The sequence below is a fragment of the Gobio gobio genome (genome assembly GCF_949357685.1).
Source record: "Gobio gobio genome assembly, chromosome: 17".
Lineage (NCBI taxonomy): Eukaryota > Metazoa > Chordata > Actinopteri > Cypriniformes > Gobionidae > Gobio > Gobio gobio.
The window spans coordinates 5,900,594-5,920,687 of record NC_137110.1 but is presented as its reverse complement, the minus strand read 5'-3'; the positions used below and the strand labels follow the sequence as shown (position 1 = coordinate 5,920,687).

Below are 20,094 nucleotides of genomic sequence, written 5' to 3'. Positions count from 1 at the left end.
GAAGGTGTTACAAAAGTAAATAATTTAGAATATATTCAAAATAGATTTCCTGGAGTGTGACATCACATCCTGTTGTTTAAAGGGATAGTTCACCTAAAAACAAAATGTATATGTTTATCTGTTACCCCCAGGGCATCCAAGATGTAGGTGTCTTTGTTTCTTCAGTAGAACACAAATGAAGATTTTTAACTCCAACTGTTGCAGTGTTATAGTCTTATAATGCATGTCAATGGAGATATTTTAGAGTATGAGAGCAATGAGAGTAAAAACACACAGACATACGAATCCTTATTAAACCATGCGGCTCGTGGCGACACATTGATGTCTTAACACACGAAACGATCGGTTTCTGCGAGAAACCCAACAGTATGTGTTATTTTTTTACCTCTTATCAGACAAATGAAACCTTATTCGATAAGTGATGGCGTGGGAAATTTTTTTTATACATTTTTAAATATGGATATTTTTCTTACACAAAAGCATCGATTCGCTTCGGAAGGCCTTTATAAACACCCCAGAGCCGTGTGGTGCAGTTATTTGACTGACAGATGCATTTTTTATGGACTTCAAAAACAGAGCAACTATTACTGCTATTATAATGCTTGGATTAGCCTGGACTTTTGTAATGTAACTCAGACTTTCTTCGTCTGAAAGAAGAATGTCATATACACCTCGGATGTCTTGAGGGTGAGTAAATCATTGGGTTAATTTTCATTTTTGGGTGAACAATCCCTTTAAGTGCGATCCGGGGTGCGACATTACTTTGCATGCAGAAAAGCTAGTGTGACCACCCCCCAAAAAGTATTAACAAACAATTAAAGGTTTAGTTACAACAGTAACCGTTACATTTCAAAACATGCATGAACGAATAAATACACAAGGAGGGTTTCAATACCTGTCACTGTAGTGTCATTTTTCCCTGTTTCCTCTGACATGGGCTCCTCCTTTGTAAAAGAAAACTTTACTTAAATTAACAGTCTGAGCATTTGGTTAAAACGCTTAGCCAAATTAATCTGGCCTCATATTCTTTTGACTTCCAGTTATTACCTTGATCTCTACTTTCTCTTCTAATTCCTCAGACTTCATGTCGTTTTCCTCTTTAATTTCATCACTCTTGCTGATACTGCACAAGAAGAAACACGTGTTTAGGATTGTAAGAATCAAAAGGTGCAATTGTTATATTCACACACACACACAACTACGCTGCTCATTTCAAAGGATATTACCTATCAGGTGCATCGGAAGCGGTTTCTGCTCCACCTTGTTCTACTGTCAGTGCAGTGACATCAGGCATACCCACCCGCTCCAGGAAGCACAGAGCAGGGTCAGCACGCATGGCATTATACCGCTCATACCCTGTATGAGACACAAGGACAAGTTAGTGCATGTGATGAAAGCATATAGACCATATGGCCATTTAAAGCATTTAAAAAGATGCATTCAAATGCATCACATTTTGCTAAAAAGTAACAAAAATGCCCTGTTTGTATGTGTGTCCGCACAGATTTCCATTGCAATATTGTGTTTGCATGAGAATTGCATCACAAAACTGGGTGTGACGGTTACACCCATTCTTTTATGATGATGTCTCACCATGTTTGTGAACTCCAATAAGCAGTGATTTATCCGCCTCAGCATCCCACCAAATAGTTGGGATCTCGATGTAGTCGATGTCAGGCAGGGTTACCTCCAGTTTACTGCAGAAAACACACAGATCCTTACATATTAGGCTACTGTACAATGACAACTGCTTTATACAGAATTCAGTGAGTATTCATGAGGTTAAAATGGATTGTAGGCCATGTAGTACCTGGCTGGGATCCCTTCAAGAGCCTGATCAGCCGCCTCCCCCAGCACTTCAACCTTCAGATAGTACAGCATCCGCACCCTCAGTAGCACCCTGTTCATGTCAGGATACATGATGATCACACAATTAAAACTCGTATATAAATTGTTATTATTTCAGTATTATGAGATCAAATATATTTTATGACTTGCAGGATGTAGGAAAATCTTAATTATGCACCCCGATTAGAGTACTCACTATTTATGTAGGGAGCAAAATGTATTTTTGCTACACTGACATTACACAATTTCTACATGTTTATCTGCATGCATCACAGAATGTAATTTTGAACATGCTTGTAGTATTTATGAAGTCTTACTTGTTGCAGTGTTGTTTGAGGTGTTTCTTGTAGCTGTCGTCCTGAAGCACGACCTCTGGGTTACAGTGGGCCAGCCAGTCGGCATTCTTAAGCTCAGGTGGACTCAACTGGTTCTTCAGCTTCTTGCCTTTACGACCCCGCGGGACAGGAGCAGACAGACCTGGTGAAACGCAAGTATTTCATAACAATTCTTTACATCTTTACTTTTTTTGTTATTATGCAACAATTGTATGAAATCCAGTCAGTTCATTCGATTTAAATAAACAAATAATCAAGAATTAGGGATGCTTATGATTAATAAACGTTTAATTTTCATTCATTTTATTGATTAAACATACTGACTGTTGATCAATGTCAGCACAAATGTTTTCAGTGATCATTCAAGCGGTGAAAGCCTTCATGATGTAACTTGTGGATGTATTCACTATTATATATGGACATTAATACGATTATTATTTACATTTTAAAATGATTATTGGTTTAAATTAAACTAATGATCAATTTAATTATTAATTGAATTAGTAGCAAACAAATTAAAATGTAAATTTAAATATTTTAAATAAAAATAGTATTTATTAATCAATGAATTAAGTATATTTCATTACATTTTAGAATTGTGATTAATCGCATCCAAAATAAAAGTTTATGTTTGTATAATATGTGTGTACTGTGTTATAATTATTATGTATACATTATAAAGATGTGTTATATTTATATATATATATATATATATATATATATATATATATATATATATATATATATATATATATATATATATATATATATATATATATATATATGAAAAAATTTCTTTAATATATACATTAAAGAGTGTGTATTTATGTGTACATAATTATACACAGTACACACATATGCAAACACAAACATTTATTTAGGATGCGATTAATCGCGATTAATCGATTTGACAGCACTAATTTTTTTACATTTTAAAATGGAATAAAAACCTTTAAAAAAACAGAATATGGTGCAGTTGTAATATGAATGTTAACTATTAAATGATTAATTTATTGTTCTATTTAAATGTCAATTGATTATGGTTAATCGCAAATAAAGAAGATTAATTCATAAGAAATGTATGAATTGATGCAAAAAAAAATGATTGAGGCTGTGAAATAATCCATTAATAACCTGAGTGGTTTTGCAGTGCTTGATTATGTCCGTCTTTAGTGGGTGTGATCAGATCCCAGATGAAGCTTTTAATTTTGTCGTCTCCTTTATAATGGCGAACACAGTAGACCAGGAGAGCCCTGCACAGCACCTCCATGTCTCGCTCCGACAGGTGCCATTTAAAACGCCCATGATTGAGAATATCCTTCCAGCGACCCCACCTGAACAAAAAGCAAAGACATTTCATCAGAGTCTGAGATGTATAGCTTGCATATAGCCTAATTTATGGCTACAATATTTATTTCAATATATGGTCTGCTTGATCGGCAAATGAAACTGCAGAAAACGGTCTATGTTGAGTTTTTTTGTAATACTTGTTTAAAAACAGTAATTTGATTCAGAGCCTGTTATAGGGCAACAGAAGGTGTCCCAGAAGGAATGAGTCGGCAGCCAAAAGCAAATGAAACTGACCCAAAAATAAGAAGGTTTTTCTCCACTCTGAAGCACTCTGCTCGGAGGTAGCGTCTGTTGCGATCACTGAGACGTCTTGTGCGACAGGGTCGTTCCTCTGAGTCGCTGTCCAGTTCGGAGAACTCCATCAGTTCATCGTCCTCAAACGAATTGTAGTGACGCGTCTGCTTCCGTACGCGAGGTGTGTCGATCACCAGACTCTCCTGGCAGAGACAAAGACGTGAGTCAGAAAGTGTTGCCGTCACAATATTTCTCTCCTTAAATGCCACCAATATGCAAACAGTCTAGAGCGCACACATTCACAATCACACATTAATGCAAGCCATCTGTTTTGACTCAGCTGATATTCAAATGACCACCCGTTCTCTCTCTCTCTGGTGAAGTCTATGAGCTGATTCTCTGGCACTACACCACCTGAATCACAGTGAGCTCATATTCAAAGCTTTAGCTTTTAAACCATTTTTTACCTTTTCTGCCTTTGAGTCAATTTCCAGTTCAGCAATTTTGGCCCACTTTTGCCAAAAGTTTGGATCATCCAGAGAGATGTCTGTACGGTTCCCTGAAGACACAAAGCTCGCCTGGAATTGGTAAATAACAAAGAATTATAAGCACTTTATCAAGACAGAGATCACACATGTAAAAGCCTGTGTTTTACTGATACATGCAATACTTATTCATCTTTTACAATTGCATAACCTCCCTTTTTACTGACAAAAAAATTGATACCAAGAAAAAACACTGATCATTGGATTTGATCCATATCACATCTCACAACATTTTTACAAATCTCAATTTAGCACATAAAGTCCCAATCTAACATTTGTAGACATTTATATAGAGAGATGGATTGTGGATCTGACACACACACGCACACACACACACACACACACACACACACACACACACACACACACACACACACACACACACACACACACACACACACACACACACACACACACACACACACACACACACACACACACACACACACACACACACACACACACACACACACACACACACACACAGATAAAAAGTTTGGGGTCAGTAACGTTTTTTTTTAAAGAAATTAATACTTTGCAAGAATGCATTAAATTGCTCAAAAATGACAGTAAAGACATTTATAATTAAAGGATAAGTTCACTTTAAAATGAAAATATAAGTCCTGATAATTTACTCACCCCCATCTCATCTAAGATGTTCGTGTCTTTCTTTCTTCAGTCGGAAAATTTTTTTAGTTTTTGAGGAAAACATTCCAGGATTTGTTTTCACATAATGTACATCAATTTCAACCAACGGTTGAAGGTCCATATCAATGCAGTTTCAAAGGAAGGGCTTCAGAGGCTCTGAATGATCCCAGATGAGGAATAGGGTCTTATCTAGCCAAACTGGCCATTTTGAAGAAAAATTTTTACATTTATATACTTTTTAACCTAAATTGCTCATCTTGCGCTGCTCTGAGATGTGCCACGGATTGCGCAATCACGTCGGAAAGGTCACGCTAGACGTAAGCAGAAGTACCGCCCCGAGCGAATGTGCGAAGACCAATACAAAAAACCCTTTACAAAAAAAACTCCATCTCCCAACTTCAAAATCACCCGACATCATTGTTTAACCTTTTTTGCTAATGGATGTATTAGTCCTCACACGAGTGCTTTGTAAACACTGGATTGCGCAATCCGTGGTGTTTTTATTTTTCGTGTAAAGCAATTTAGGTTAAAAAGTATATTTTAAAAAACGATGGTTTCGCCAGAAAGCAAAAGCCCTTTGAAGCCCTTTGAAACTGCATTGATTTGGACTTCCAACATTTTGGTTGCCATTGAAGTCCATTATGTGGAGAAAAATCTTTTTTCCTCAAGAAAGCTTAATTTCTTTTCCACTGAAGAAAGAAACACATGAACATCTTGGATGGCATTGGGGTGAGTAAATTATCAGGAAATTTTCATTTTTAAGTAAACTAAGTAAACTAACAAATAAATGCTATTTGAAATGATATTTTTAAAAATGTATCATGGTTTCCACAAAAATATTAAGCAACTCAACTGTGTTCAACATTGATAATATAAATGTTTTTTGAGCAGCAAATCATCATATTAGAATGATTTCTGAAGGATCATGTGACATTGAAGACTGGAGTAATGATGCTGAAAATACAGCTTTGCCATCACAGGAATAAAATATATTAAAATATAAATATTTTTTACTGTAATTTTGATAAAATACAAGCAGCCTTGGTGAGCATAAAGAACAACATAAAAAACAACAACTTTTAAACGGTAGTGTATCCCAGGATGTATACCTTGGCAAAAGTTGATCCCTTCCCCTCAGACTGGATTGTGATGGTCTGTGTGCGGCGCTGCAGGATCTGATCAATATCCTCCTCGCAAAATTTAGAGCCCTCATCTTCCTCATCCATGAGCGCCCCGTACGCCCCCTTCCTGAGAAGATCTTCTACCTCCATCTTAGACAGTTGCTGAACCTGAAAGAGGAAGGTACAGTAATTAGCCAATACTGTCCTAGTCAGTGTACCAAGCCATGACATAAATGAAATATAACACCTCTGATGAAGAAATAAAACCATTACATTTCTGTCTGCCCAAGGTTCAAAATTTAAAACTCACTGAACACAAGTAGTGAATTTATCTGCAAAATACTCTTTAAAATATTCTTACTGAAATTGTTGTATTGTTGTTGTTGTTTTACATGAACAAACAAAATAAAATAAAAAGACATACACAGTCTTGTAAAAGCTCAATAGAGTCTTTTTCATTTCTAACTGTTTTATCTCAGCGGAAAAAAGGAAGCAAAACTTTCCAAAATCACGATGGGTCTTGATGTTCTCTTTAGATGTGTTTCTTGGAGAGATTTTACAGCAGGGATTCCAAACCTTTTTTTATCAGCTGAGTTCCCTTGAGATTTTAAGTTAATATTTAAATAATTGAACAACACATTTGCATGTTTATGGTTCTCTGATAAATGATTAGCTTTTCATCACCCCAGGGGTTAGCAGACCCCAGTTTGGGATATATCATTTTCTTTTTTTGATTAAGGCTGATACATTTTATCAAATCAACACTGGCAGAATGTTGTGGATCCCTCACCCCATTGAGACTGCCCTTGCGGTTGATGTCCTGCAGAACAGCCTTGTCCAATCCTAGCTTCAGACTGGCCTTGTCAAACATCTCCCTCTCATACGAGTTCCGTGTGATAAGTCGATACACTTTCACCGCTTTGCTTTGACCGATCCGGTGGCAGCGAGCTTGAGCCTGTGAAATTCAAAGCATGTTTATTTAAAAAAAAGGCTTGGAAAGGCTTTTGTTTGTTGATAAAAGGTATTTTATATATGTGATGGAAATCGCTAAATGAGAGAGTCCGCTCCACTGGATATATAAAAGACGCTGCGCATTCACCTGCAAGTCGTTCTGCGGGTTCCAGTCCGAGTCGAATATAATACAGGTGTCCGCGGCGGTGAGGTTGATGCCCAGACCTCCTGCTCGTGTGCAGAGGAGAAACACGAAGCGGTCGGAGTCCACCTTGCTGAAGCGATCAATGGCAGCCTGCCGTAGATTCCCCCGAACTCTCCCATCAATCCGTTCGTATGTATACCTACACACAGCATACAAATTTCAGTAATACTTTATTTTAGGGTTCAATTCTCACTATGAACTAGTTGCTTATTAGCATGCATATTACTAGGATATTGGCTGCTAATTAGTACTTATAAAGCACTTATTAATGCCTGCATGATCACATTCTACATCCCTTAATCCTACCCAATACCTAAACTTAACGACAACCTTACTATCTATTAATATGCAGTAATTAGGAGTTTATTGAGGCAAAACCCATAGATAATAGTGAATGTGTGTTCCCCATACTAAAGTGTAACCGACATTTCCTGCATCTAGCGGTCATATTTGTTTGCTGTTTTAGCCCTATGTTTTGAAATAGTGATATTTCAATTAAATTCAATTCACATTTATTTGTATTTGTATTTTCTTCACAGAAAATGCATGTGTCTACATTGCAATTTAAAGTGATTTGTCCACGTTAGGCATTTCAGAAATGCACATATACAAAGCACACAGATTAGCTAACAATGTATTATTAATCAATATAATAATTAAATTAAGGCACAGAAATAAGTGAAATAAGAATACATGTTGTTAATGGTTAGGGTATATAGAATGAGCATGTGTGTGTGTTAATGTAATCAACCATTCAAAAGTTTGTGACTGGTAAGATTTTTTTATGTTTTTGAAAGAAGTATCTTATGCTTACCAAGGCTGCTTTTATTTGATATACAGTAATTATACTGTGAAATATTATTACAATTTAAAATAAATGTTCTCTATTTTAATATATTGTAAAATGTAATTTATTCCTGTGATCAAAGCTGAATTTTCAGCATCATTACTCCAGTCTTCAGTGTCACATGATCCTTCAGAAATCATTCTAATTTGATGATTTGCTGCTTAAGATAAATTTATTATTATCAATGTTGAAAACTGTTGGGCTGCTTAATATTTTTGTGGAAACTGATACGTTTTCAAAAGAACAGCATTTTTTTAAATAGAAATGTACTATAACAATGGAAGCCTTTCAGTCACTTTTTATCAATTTAATGCATCTTGCTAAATAAATTATTTCAAAAACATAAATTTGACTGACCCCAAACGTATGAACAGTGGTGTATGTTTACATTAAATGTACATATATATTGTAATGAATAGAGTAAACTAGATATTTGTCGAAACAAACCGTATGTATATGAGACATATTTCCGAGGGAAGCAAAATAATTATATGAAAAAAATAAAAACATACTTTCTTTTCTGTGGAATAATGTATAAATAAGATACGGGGTTCCCATAAGTTTTGACCAATGAATTTCTACATTTTCGAAATGAGCATAAACAGGAATTTCAACAAAAAAAAACGATATGACTTTTTCATATTTTATACATTTCCACAACCTTTCAAGGCTTTGAAATATCAAATTTTACTATTTTAAAATTCAGTTTTTCATGACTATCCTTGAAGTAAAGCAAAAAGTGATGAAAACCGGGTTTTTATTTCATGTTGACATTCTTTTTTCAGTCTATTTTCTCATTCACGGCCTCAAAAACAGCTGAATATTTTTTATAGAAGTATGACTAATGTCACTGTGTAATAACCAGCCGTCTCACCTCCTCTGAATGAGGTAGTCCTCCAGTATATCAAGGCATCGAACCATCTGGGAAAACACCAGCACTTTATGTCCTCCGGCCAGCAGTTTGGGCAGCAACTTGTCGATAAGCACTAGTTTACCAGCGGCCTGGATCATTGCCTGCAGCTGAAAATCCACAGCGTCAGAACTGTAGGTTTTCCTGAAGCTCTCAAGGATCTTTTCTTCAGCACCTGACGAAAGGTAGATGGGAGAGTATGTCAGCACTACAAATTAGAGGTGTGACTACTGAGATGTAGAGAACGGCAACCAGGATATTTCAAGAATTGTCATATTCACACTTGATCTAAACCCCAGATGTCACCTGTAATGAGGTATGGGTGATTGCAGCACTTGCGAAGCTCCATCATCGTGTTGATGAGGTTGGGCATGTTGTGCTGGTTCGCTCCCTTGGCAAGGAAGCCAAAGTTTTTCTCTAGAATGGCGCGGTAGTATTTCTTCTGAATGTTGGTGAGCTCCACCTCGATGATTGTCTCCTCTTTAGGGGCAAGATTCTTCTCCACATCGTCCTTCAGTCTCCTCAACATCATGGGCTTCAGAATGGCTTGCAGTTTCTTTACCTGTGGGAATGTTGATATTTCTCACGTCAAAGCTGGGCACATTTATCATCATCTAAATCAACAATAATCAGGCCATGCACTTTTGCACCTCTGATTCCATCATCCCAAAATCAATGGGTTTTGGTTAAATGCCTGAAATAAAGTCTGAGCTCAAGATATTTTCACGTTTTATACTATGACATAAAATACATCAGTATTACCCCACTTGTTTTTTTTTTTTTTAAAAAAGCTTTTACTTAAAAAAATTATTAAAAAGGTAGTTGCTAACAAGTGTCTCAATGAGTGGCTAAACATCATTGCGGCGAACAGGTAAAATCATCTACTCACTAGTCCACTTGAACAACCTTGTGTTTATACTCATGCTCTTGCAAAGTATAAACACAATCATGGTGGAAAGGTCACGTGATGTAGGCCAAAAAAAAACAAAAAAACTTTTGCCTATGTCACACGTGACTTTTCCACCATGATTACATAATGTGTGGCGCGTCGCAAAGCTAGTGCAAGACGAGCATTTGTTGTTAAAAAGTATAGAAATGTAATTAATATTTTTAGAAAATGATTCGTTTGTTAGATAAGACCCTTATTCCTCGTCTGGGATCATGTAGAAACTGCAATTTGGCCCTTCAACCCGTTGTAGATTATCAGGAAATTTTAATTCTGAAGTAAACTAATCCTTTAGCTCAAACTTTCCAACTTGTATATTTTAAATAAAGACAGAAAAAGCTCCTGTGACCATGGTGTAGTTAGTTTATAGCTTTTTTTAACCTTTTTTTTTTTCAGTTGATTGCATTTAGGCTTCTAAATTCAGTTGTTTTAATTTGTGACGATTATCTTGAATCATTAATGTTTCATGGTCACAACTTATCTTCCGCACAAATCCAAAAACGAATGGAAAAATCCTATTGGCATTTTGTTGAGGGAACCACTGTGATGCTAACTTTGTCATCCCTGCAGCACTTTATTTGGCTATTTTGAGTTTTTCAGTATTGCCAACTTAGGATGTAGGGCTGCCCAACTAACTGTTAGTTGACTAGAAGAGGCTTGGTCGACCTAAATTTTATTAGTTGGTTAGTCGCAGAAAAAAAAAACACAAGAAGTGGCAAAATTAAATCACACAGTCGGTGAGGGACAGATCGTTAACAGCAGGAAATCCATTTGCCCATCATTCATCGACCTCAAATATGGCTTATCACTTGAAACATGTAAGTGGTTGCAACTTTCACAAGTAAAGAAAACAAACAGGACACGCTTTCTGCCATCTCTGTCTTAGTGAACTTGAGCTCATAACAAAAATGAACCGAAACTCAGCTTTACTTGCCTCACAGACATGAGAAAAATATCTGTAGAAAGCTTGAAATGACAAGTGATTGTCAACCAATTCAAGTGGAAAACAATATTCTCATGTAATCTGTAAACATGCATATAGATGCATTCACTGCAGAGTTGACGAGTAGACTACTGTTTTTTCACGACATACTCATAATCATTATGTTTGCCCATGCGCTGTGGCAAGCTTTATGCATGCATTTGAGCACTGATTAGACTATAGCCTATATAGGTATTTGTTTCTCGTGGGGTCGTAACGTATTTTCATAATTTACAGGGGGTAGTGATTTTATTGCCGTCCGAATCCAAAATGTCAGTGTTTTTCTCCCACCACCCGCATAAAAATCCCCAGCCGAATTACCTACTGTTTTTCTGACAAACACCAAGGTTGTGTGGTAATTCAATTCCAATCCGAATCCACATCTCTGAGTTTTCAAGAATATAACACTTCAAAATTCAGTTTATATCCTTTTTGACCACTGCAGAGCACCATACGATTGTGCTATGCTGTAATTTGGATGCATTTTAAAGATCTAGACTTTTATTACTGAAATACTGGCAAGTATTTACAAGAGCAATATATTTCATCACCGCTAGACGCAAGAAAAGCACGTAAACATTTGAAATGGGCCATTATTACGGCAGCAATTATATATGTTAAAATAACCAAACAGCATTATGTTAACCTCATGTAAATAAGAGGCTGTATTAACTTATTTCCGCTCATTTCCATGTGGAATAAAATGACATCCTTTATTTTGAGATAAAATACAAGACTATATTTTAACTATAATGTGCGTCTATATATCTTCCTATTTTTAAACATATTTAAATAATTAAATGATAATTAGGATATTATTTTCCTATTATTAAATTAAATATGCATTTATTCTTATCATACCAAGCATATTACATTTTATTTACAGCATAAAATCATGTTATTGACCACGTGAGCACATTCCCAGTCGGCAGGATCACAAAACTCGCTCCTCCACCATGAATAAATCACCATCCGAATGCACAAGTTTTTATCACAAATTTATTTTTACAGACTTTCACGTGAGAAACAATTACTGTCCGAATAGGGCTTATGTATTATTTATAGGCAATTAAAAGCTCATTATCATGATTTATGGCTTATTAATTTAAACACGCGATTAGTAGTCTAAACGCTTAAATGAGCGACTACTAGTCGACTAGAAAAATCCTTATTCGAGGGCAGCCCTATTAGGATGTTAGCAAGAATCCAGGTGGCTCGGATAATTGGAGGTGAAGGTGTGTGAATGTTTATCTACTCCATACAGCCCATTAGGCACGATCATAAATTTCCTATCAAGCATTTGAGGATTAGTTCTCACCTGCTCCTCCGTCTTTAGGTCTCCGAACTCCTCCAGAAATGTGGTCTCAGAAGGGAACTGTGAGGGTTCGAGAAAGTTAAGCAGACTGAAGAGTTCCTCAACTGAGTTCTGCAAAGGGGTTCCTGTGAGAAGGACTTTATGTTCCTTGAGGGAGAAAAGGCATAGAAACATTAAGTTCAGCCTACTGATTCACTAAAATGTATGTACATTTTAAAGATATCTATACTAACTCTCTCAGGCGACTGTATACTTCTATTTTTTTACTTTTTAATACTTTTATCTATATAGATGGTGAAAGATAGCACAGGAAATTATGGGGAGAAGATGGAGGAACAAGACTGGGAAATATTAAACTGGATTTTATCTAGTATCACTCATTTTGGCTTCAACAAGAAAGAATATTCCCAGCAAGCAATTTTGTGCTTAAAAGATGTCTAATAGCTGTCCAAACACAGCCCCGACATCTAGGCTAAAACAAGGCAAAATGTGGGCTGTCAGTGAAAATGTAATACACGTCTAACCATAGCCCAAGAATAGACTAGCCATCAAGAACATGAACATATCAAAGAAATGAAACCAAACACCTTGTAATCACTGTTGACTTCGCTTACATGATGGAATATCAAACATCCCACAAGTTTTCACCTTTGGCTTGGCTTGCTCAGTTGGGGACACTAAATTTTCAACTAAATATCCAAATAAATCTAATTAGTAAACTAAATTAACCATATCAACTAAATTACTGATCTAATGCCCACATTGTCACTGTATGATAACTGAAATGAGCTGATGACATTCCCGTTTTCTCCTTTCTGTACAGCCGGATCAAATTCTGTTGCATTATTTTCCTGTTTAACACTTTGAAGCTGCTTTGAAACAATCTGCATTGTAAAAAGCGCTATATAAATAAAGTTTACTTGACAAGTTATTTTGGCAAAAACGACATTCAAGGTTATTTTGACTAGAAGTGGGTACTCATAGCCGGACTGTATCAGGGCAAGTTAACTGAGACTTGCTTGCTGGGTTTCTATACCATGGACCAAAAGAGTATTTGGACACTGAAGTCTCACTTAAAGATAAATGAATTCATTAGATAAAATATATCAAATCGAGTGGCATTTATTTACACATTTTAAAGCTACACTCTGTAAGTTTTGCCTCTTTGTCACCATCTCTGTTTGAAACCTGCAATTGCAGTTACTTGTGAAATTATCATCTTTACAGCTCCTCAGCATGAATGAATGTAATGTTTTGAGGAGTATGTGTGGCTGTCAGTCACCACACCGGTGTGGATACTGTACTTCACAATCACAGATTCTACGTCTTGGAGTATGACCAAAATATTAATTTTCACCGGTAAGTGTCATCTGAACAAGTAAGTAACATGTCCTTTGTTCTGACCAACTGAGATAAAAAAGCATTACAATAAATTGCGCACCAACGGTGATTAAATCTAACGATCGCTCAGCTCATATCTCATCAAACAGTGGCAAATGATTATTGTTATACTTTGTTCTCAAATTGTTATTGTGTGCATTTAGTGTGTATTAGCATTATCGGTAGATTTCAATTTCTGTACAGTCTAATCTTTTGCTTTTGACTACGGGTGAATCTCCAGTTGTCTCTGATGATGTAATTTGGGCCTTTCTGGATTACAATCCGCCATCAAAATGATACGTTTGATTATTCCAGCTGCTGTGAGAAAAGGCTTTAAATGATCCGCCACCTGCAGCATCCTCACATGTGCTAGCCAACTAGCCGGACTCCTCCTTTATGCATTCAGACATGATGTAATGATGCAAAGACGAACGGCGGCATGATCGAATTTCCCACAGAAAGCTACCAGTACCACTCAAATTATAACACATTATTACCAGTTTACCGTTGTGAATCAGGCTAAGGTAAGGAGATCGTTTTGAACACTGGCTTGTTATCTACTTGCTCAAAAATGGATTTTGGATCATTTTTAATAAATAAAAATACCACAAATACACTATTTAGACACTTTCTGGTTGTCATTCACTATTGCATCATACGCCTTATGTGTCCAAATACTTTTTGGGGCCACTGTACATCAAAATACATCTGTGGACAACTAATAAAAAAAACACAGCACTGCGTCAAATGAAGTTTGTACAGACTGGCCATCGCTGCAGTGATATGTAAAGCGAGTGAGATGAGATTACTCATTCTGTGTCCAGAGAGGATGTGCGTATGTAAATGCAGTGGAGCAGAACTCGGCAGCAAAATGAGATGTGTGCAAGAGAGATAGCACAGTAGTTTATCTCGCAGACAGCTTCACTTCCCCATTTCTGCACTTAAACCTGAACACCTTGAAAAAACTGTCTGCAAACTGTCTGCAAGTTTTCCGGCCCACAAATGACCCAAAAAATTAAATAAAAACAAGCATATTAAACTGACCAGGTTCATGAGTTTGAGTCCCTCCAGCAGTTTACAGTTGCGGTTCTTTAGGCGATGGGCCTCGTCAATCACCACACAGCGCCAGTTAATCTTCTTCAGCTCTGGACAGTCAGCCATTATCATTTCAAATGTAGTGATCACGCCATGAAACTTAAACTGACCAGACATGATGTTTCCCTGAAGGAGAAAAAGAAAGACTGAGTGAATGCATTTTACTACCATTCAAAAGTTTGAGGTCAGGTTTTCGACAGTCTCTTATGCTCACTATTTAATTAATAAAAAATACAGTAAAAACTAATAATGTGAAACACTATTACAATTTAAAATAACTGTTTCCTATTTGAATCTGCAGACTTTGCCCCGTGATGCAAAGCTGAATATTCAGCATCAGTCTTCAGTGTCACATGATCCTTCAGAAATCATTTTAATATGCTGAAGCATTTATTATCATTACCAATGTTTAAAACAGTTGTGCTGATTATTATTAAAATAGAAAATAAAATAGATAAGAACACAACATTTATTTGAAATATAAATCTTTTGTAACATTATAAATGTTTTCTTTGCTGTCATTTTTGAATTTTGAATTTAATGCAGGGATGGGCGAACTCGGTCCTGGGCGGCCACTGCCCTGCAGAGTTTAGTTCCAACCCTAATCAAACACACCTGAACCACCTAATCAATGCCTTCAGGATTACTTGAAAGCTACAGGGTGCGCCTCAATCAGCTCCCTAGTTCAGTAGTCAGGGCTAGGGGTGTGCCATATCATACCGTCCACGATAATACCGGTATACATTTTTACATGATAAAAAAGTGTCATATCGTGATATCAATGATATAGCGACGCGATGGCGTATGGCGCATTTACGTTCCCTAGCGCGCACAACAACAACACCTGTCAGAGTATACACGAAGAGCAGCATGTCAGCCTCCGATAACGACTTAGTACCTAAAAAGGGAGCTACTTGGTTACAAGAGGTCAGCCCTCTTGACAACTGACTAAAAATTGACAACTTAAAGCTGCTATTGATGTTTGCAGCGCAATATTTGACCAGAAGGGTAACATTTACAGTTATTTTCGTCAGTTACGGCTGGTTAGATCTAGCATTCTGCCTTCTTTGAATCAGACACAGAGATATAGTGCGTAAGATTAAATTTATTTGAATGAATGGATTATAGAATTTATTTGGATTAATCATCGAGAGAGAGAAATTCGTACCTGTGTGACTGCGTCTGTTCAGCGTCTCTCTTAATGATGATGTGGGTTTAATACTGAAAAATAGCGATGTAACCCCATCGTTGCTGAGAAATATAAATGTAGTGATCCAGTAACTTAGCTATTTTATCGCAGGGCGGCGTTAATATCAAGTTTCTGTGCTCATGAATGTGCAGCGCGATCTCTGCTCTCTCAATGCGAGTGACACGTGTGTGTGTGTGTGTGCGCTTCAATTGCCCCATTTACATGCACACTTTTATGTCATTCCGATTAAAATCATTCCGATTGAATGATTCTGTGGACAGTTTACACAAGACTTTATCTAAACCGATCTGGTGTTGCTGTAAGAAACACCTCAGGCGCAGTTGAAGTAGAAAGTGCCTGGGACAAACACTGTCAGATGAGATGGCCAGGCTATGTCTGTGTCATTATTCCAACATTATCTTCATAACTTGTTACAAAATAAAAAGTTTAACACTTCAGAAAAATGTGTGTATCCTTATGAAAACAGTGTTTATATGCAGCATTTTCATTTGGACTTTCGGACCTTTAAACCGATTACAGTGCTCTGTGTAAACACACCTGAAATGAAAACAGCACATTAATATAGAACGAGGATTCATCTGACTTGGAACTACCTGTGCATTAAACGATTTTATTGCACACCTTCAAGCCAATCAGAATAAAAAATTCAGACAGAGCATGGCATAAATTACATTAGTTATTGTTAAACTAAAATGTTATGTTATGGTTTTGTTTGCACTAATACATGCTGTTGCCTACCAGCTGCAATAACCAATAAAACGTATTAACCATATATTTTTTTTCTATATCGTCATAAATATTGTTATCGCAAATATTCTTGAAATATCGTGATATCATTTTGAGGCTATATCGCCCACCCCTAGTCAGGGCACTGATCAGGACATAAGTCAATGGGCTGACTCCCTGATCAGTGCCCTGACTACTGAACTAGGCAGCTGATTGAGACGCACCCACAGGCAAGTGAGTTTTATCAGGGTTTGAGCTAAACTCTGCAGGGCAGTGGCCCTCCAGGACTGAGTTTGCCCATCTCTGATTTAATGCAACCTTACAAACAAAATCTATTTCTTTAAATATTTATTTGGTTATGTTGGTGAATCTAACCATACTGTCCTTCTGTTCAACCAACTATTGACTCTGAAATCACAACTCAAAATGAATCACTCCTTTGGACCCACCTGTTCATCTCTGTAGTACGTCTCATACTGCAGGATCATCTGCCGACTGATCTGGCTGCCGTGATAGACAATGACGTTCAATTCGGTCCATGTGCGGAATTCTCTCTCCCAGTTGGTGATGGTGGAGAGCGGGGCGATGATGAGGAAGGGTCCTCTCAGACCCATGAGGAAAATCTCGAAAAGGTACGTGATGGACTGGATGGTCTTCCCCAGCCCCATCTCATCAGCCAGAATACAGTTTTTCCTACAGCAAGAGAAACATGGTCAGGTGTTCATTAATCACGTCAGACTGCAGTTATGAGGAACAGGATATAGAGTCGGTCGCATGAGCATCTTTCTGCGGTCTAAAATTGTGATCACTAATCATATTTTTTTATATACAGTAGTTTTTATTAAGGCGTTTATTAGGTAACATAAGATCACGAGATTAATAATAAATATGCTTATTGTTGCTAATTGCATTTGCTTAGAGCTAGGGCTGTAAATTAATTAATGAAAAAAAAATTGGTTATAAATTAACCAAATTCATCACATTTTCAAATTCATTAAATGTATTATATATAATAATATATTTAACGATAAAAGACGTCAGATAAAAGATAAAGACATTGCATTGTTATTGACAAAATCCTTATATAAACACAAAAAGTGGCTTTTGAAACCAATATATTGCTCGTTTTAATTTTTTGTGGGTTTTTTTTTATAAAAAAGATTAAATTGACATGTTGAATTAATAAAAAAATATATATAGATTAATCAGTATTGATTTGATTTCTTGAAAGTCCTATTTTATATTATTTTACAAACAAATTTAAAGGCACAGAATGTAAGTTTCACCACTAGAGGTTGCCTTTACAAAACAATAACAAGGCGTAGCTTGAAGACGCTGTGAATGAGCGTGGAATCATGGGAGTTGCCATCCCGACAGCTGAAGGAAAGCAATCCGACGGGGCAGAAATCATGTTCATGGGTGAGCTAATGTATTAAAGTTTTATTAACGTTACTGTGGGATACAACATTTTACGTTGCTGTTTTTATTATGCTTATATGCCGCAGTATTGTTGTTCATGCATATTTTACAATTTAAGTAACGTTTAGCATTCCCCTCCTTCCCTGATGACTTGTGTTGCTAAATGGCATGCAATTAATTTTAAAATATATTTTTTGGAGGTGTATTACTGTTATTACAAATAAAGCTCTTTCTGATTCTGCTATGTTAGCCACTTTATATCTTAAACTAGGATCATTATTTTGTGTTGACCCTACAAGAGCTGATTTTAAAAGTCTCTTTTACCTGTTGTACCAGTTGAAAAGAAGCCAGTTCATTCCCTCTAACTGGTATTCTCGGAGCTGGTTCCCATTCCTGTACTCTCTGGACTTCTCCAGTTTTTGCCACTGTTCTGGTAGAGGCCTTTCCTGTATTATTACAAAGGACAAGAGAAGCGCCACTTCCTTCAAGATACATACTATAAAGAACAAACATGTTTTGGATAATGCAATAAAACAGAGCTGAACCATGTGCAAGCATACGCTCTGGAATCGCGTCCAATAAATCTTATCTTAATAAGAAAAATTGGAAAACAAATACCCTTCATTTGCATTTGAGTACTTACCACGTGTTTAATTTCTGGAATTTTCTTGAGTTCTTCAAACTCTCGGATTTTCACAGGGTCAACATCTTCCTGAAGCTCCCAAGTACTCTCCTCATATGACAAAGAGCACCATTTCACCAGGTAGTGTGTAACTTCCTGTTATCAAGCAGACAAACCAAACATCAAAAGACTGGCACTACAAGCACTGGTTTGTTTTTAGAGATCATTTGAAGAGTGCCTGACCTCTCCTGTTTCTGTATCGGTGGTGATGGCGATCTCTAAAACCCGATCAACCTCAATATAATCCGGATTAAAAAGGTCTTCATCCGGCTGAGGAGAAACACATCATCATCTCAAGCATATTTAGGGAAATAATACAAGGGATGCACTGATATGAACATTTTCTCTGATACCGATAACCGATATTTGAAAGCCGATAACCGATATTTTCAAACCCATCATAGTGAACAGTGTGCATCTTAAGTGTCTCAGCTGAAGGAAGTAATCCATTATTTATCGGCTTTAATATATTGGCCAAATTTTACACCGTGGCCGATACATCGTGCATCCCTAAATAATACACATATTGACAGAAAAGTGGTCCATAAAGCCATAGATTTAAAGGTGAAGTATTTGCACGAAATTTCTCGCTTTTACATCATAATTATATTTGATTCATTTCCAGGTTATATTTAAATGAGCAACAAACAAACTGCAGCATGTTTTGGCAGACACACCTCTGTGAAAATGTGCTTCATTTGCGCCTGCTTGTTTCTGAAGCGCTTGATTTTTTGGTGAATGCGTGGGTCCTTCTCCAGTTCCTCCAAGGTCGCCCATTTACAGTGCAGATAGGAGCTGGCAATGAGAAAATGCTTTCATAGCTGACAATGTGCTGTAAACAACACTGAATGTATTTATCATGCATGCATTTGAATTAAAATAGTTTTGTGTTTACAATATGTCCTTGTAGCGTTTCTCCATCCATATGTGTGTGTGTATCACACAAAACTTGTCAAGAACATGTCTAAGTCACATTTAAACGCATAACTTGACCCGGTAACTTGTTCCTATTTGTAGTGCACCAAAACTACACCAGAAAAAGAGGTTGTAAATCACCTCATTGTTGATTCAGCAAATCATTTCATGAGTGTATTGCTACTCTACCAGAAGGATAATTTAATGCATAAATGATTTGAAGCAATGCATTACACAATAAAGGTGAGTTATGCGTTTGCTCTGACAGTTTGACAAGCCGAGTGTTCGAGAGTTTGAGAGCACAAAAAGGTAACAGCAGTTTGAGTCGCATGAGTACACTTACAAATTTCTGTACTTGACGTAAAACTCCTCCAACTCTTCTGGTGGTTCATCAGGGGACGTCTAAATGAAAACCATAGATCAAACACTC

The 20,094-nt window shown here is 36.7% G+C and overlaps 1 protein-coding gene across 5 annotated transcripts in view; it reads right to left on the bottom strand.

Moving 5' to 3' along the window:
* chd6 (chromodomain helicase DNA binding protein 6) overlaps positions 1 to 20,094 on the bottom strand; it is a 65,964-nt gene that overhangs the window by 16,078 nt on the left and 29,792 nt on the right. For 3 of the 5 annotated variants that reach the window (XM_079840134.1, XM_079840130.1, XM_079840132.1), the window contains exons 7-28: positions 20,008 to 20,066; positions 19,427 to 19,544; positions 18,933 to 19,019; positions 18,711 to 18,845; positions 18,392 to 18,513; positions 17,098 to 17,341; positions 14,662 to 14,838; positions 12,241 to 12,384; positions 9,301 to 9,556; positions 8,959 to 9,169; positions 7,181 to 7,376; positions 6,872 to 7,036; positions 6,070 to 6,249; positions 4,235 to 4,345; positions 3,768 to 3,970; positions 3,318 to 3,517; positions 2,166 to 2,325; positions 1,811 to 1,900; positions 1,594 to 1,697; positions 1,227 to 1,356; positions 1,048 to 1,123; positions 896 to 959 (exon numbers count right to left, since the gene is read on the bottom strand). In XM_079840134.1, the coding sequence (XP_079696260.1) occupies positions 896 to 959; positions 1,048 to 1,123; positions 1,227 to 1,356; positions 1,594 to 1,697; positions 1,811 to 1,900; positions 2,166 to 2,325; positions 3,318 to 3,517; positions 3,768 to 3,970; positions 4,235 to 4,345; positions 6,070 to 6,249; positions 6,872 to 7,036; positions 7,181 to 7,376; positions 8,959 to 9,169; positions 9,301 to 9,556; positions 12,241 to 12,384; positions 14,662 to 14,838; positions 17,098 to 17,341; positions 18,392 to 18,513; positions 18,711 to 18,845; positions 18,933 to 19,019; positions 19,427 to 19,544; positions 20,008 to 20,066 (3,232 nt within the window). The remainder of the gene's footprint in view (positions 1 to 895; positions 960 to 1,047; positions 1,124 to 1,226; positions 1,357 to 1,593; positions 1,698 to 1,810; positions 1,901 to 2,165; positions 2,326 to 3,317; positions 3,518 to 3,767; positions 3,971 to 4,234; positions 4,346 to 6,069; positions 6,250 to 6,871; positions 7,037 to 7,180; positions 7,377 to 8,958; positions 9,170 to 9,300; positions 9,557 to 12,240; positions 12,385 to 14,661; positions 14,839 to 17,097; positions 17,342 to 18,391; positions 18,514 to 18,710; positions 18,846 to 18,932; positions 19,020 to 19,426; positions 19,545 to 20,007; positions 20,067 to 20,094) is intronic. The other 2 variants (XM_079840131.1, XM_079840133.1) reach the window with 1 other exon arrangement.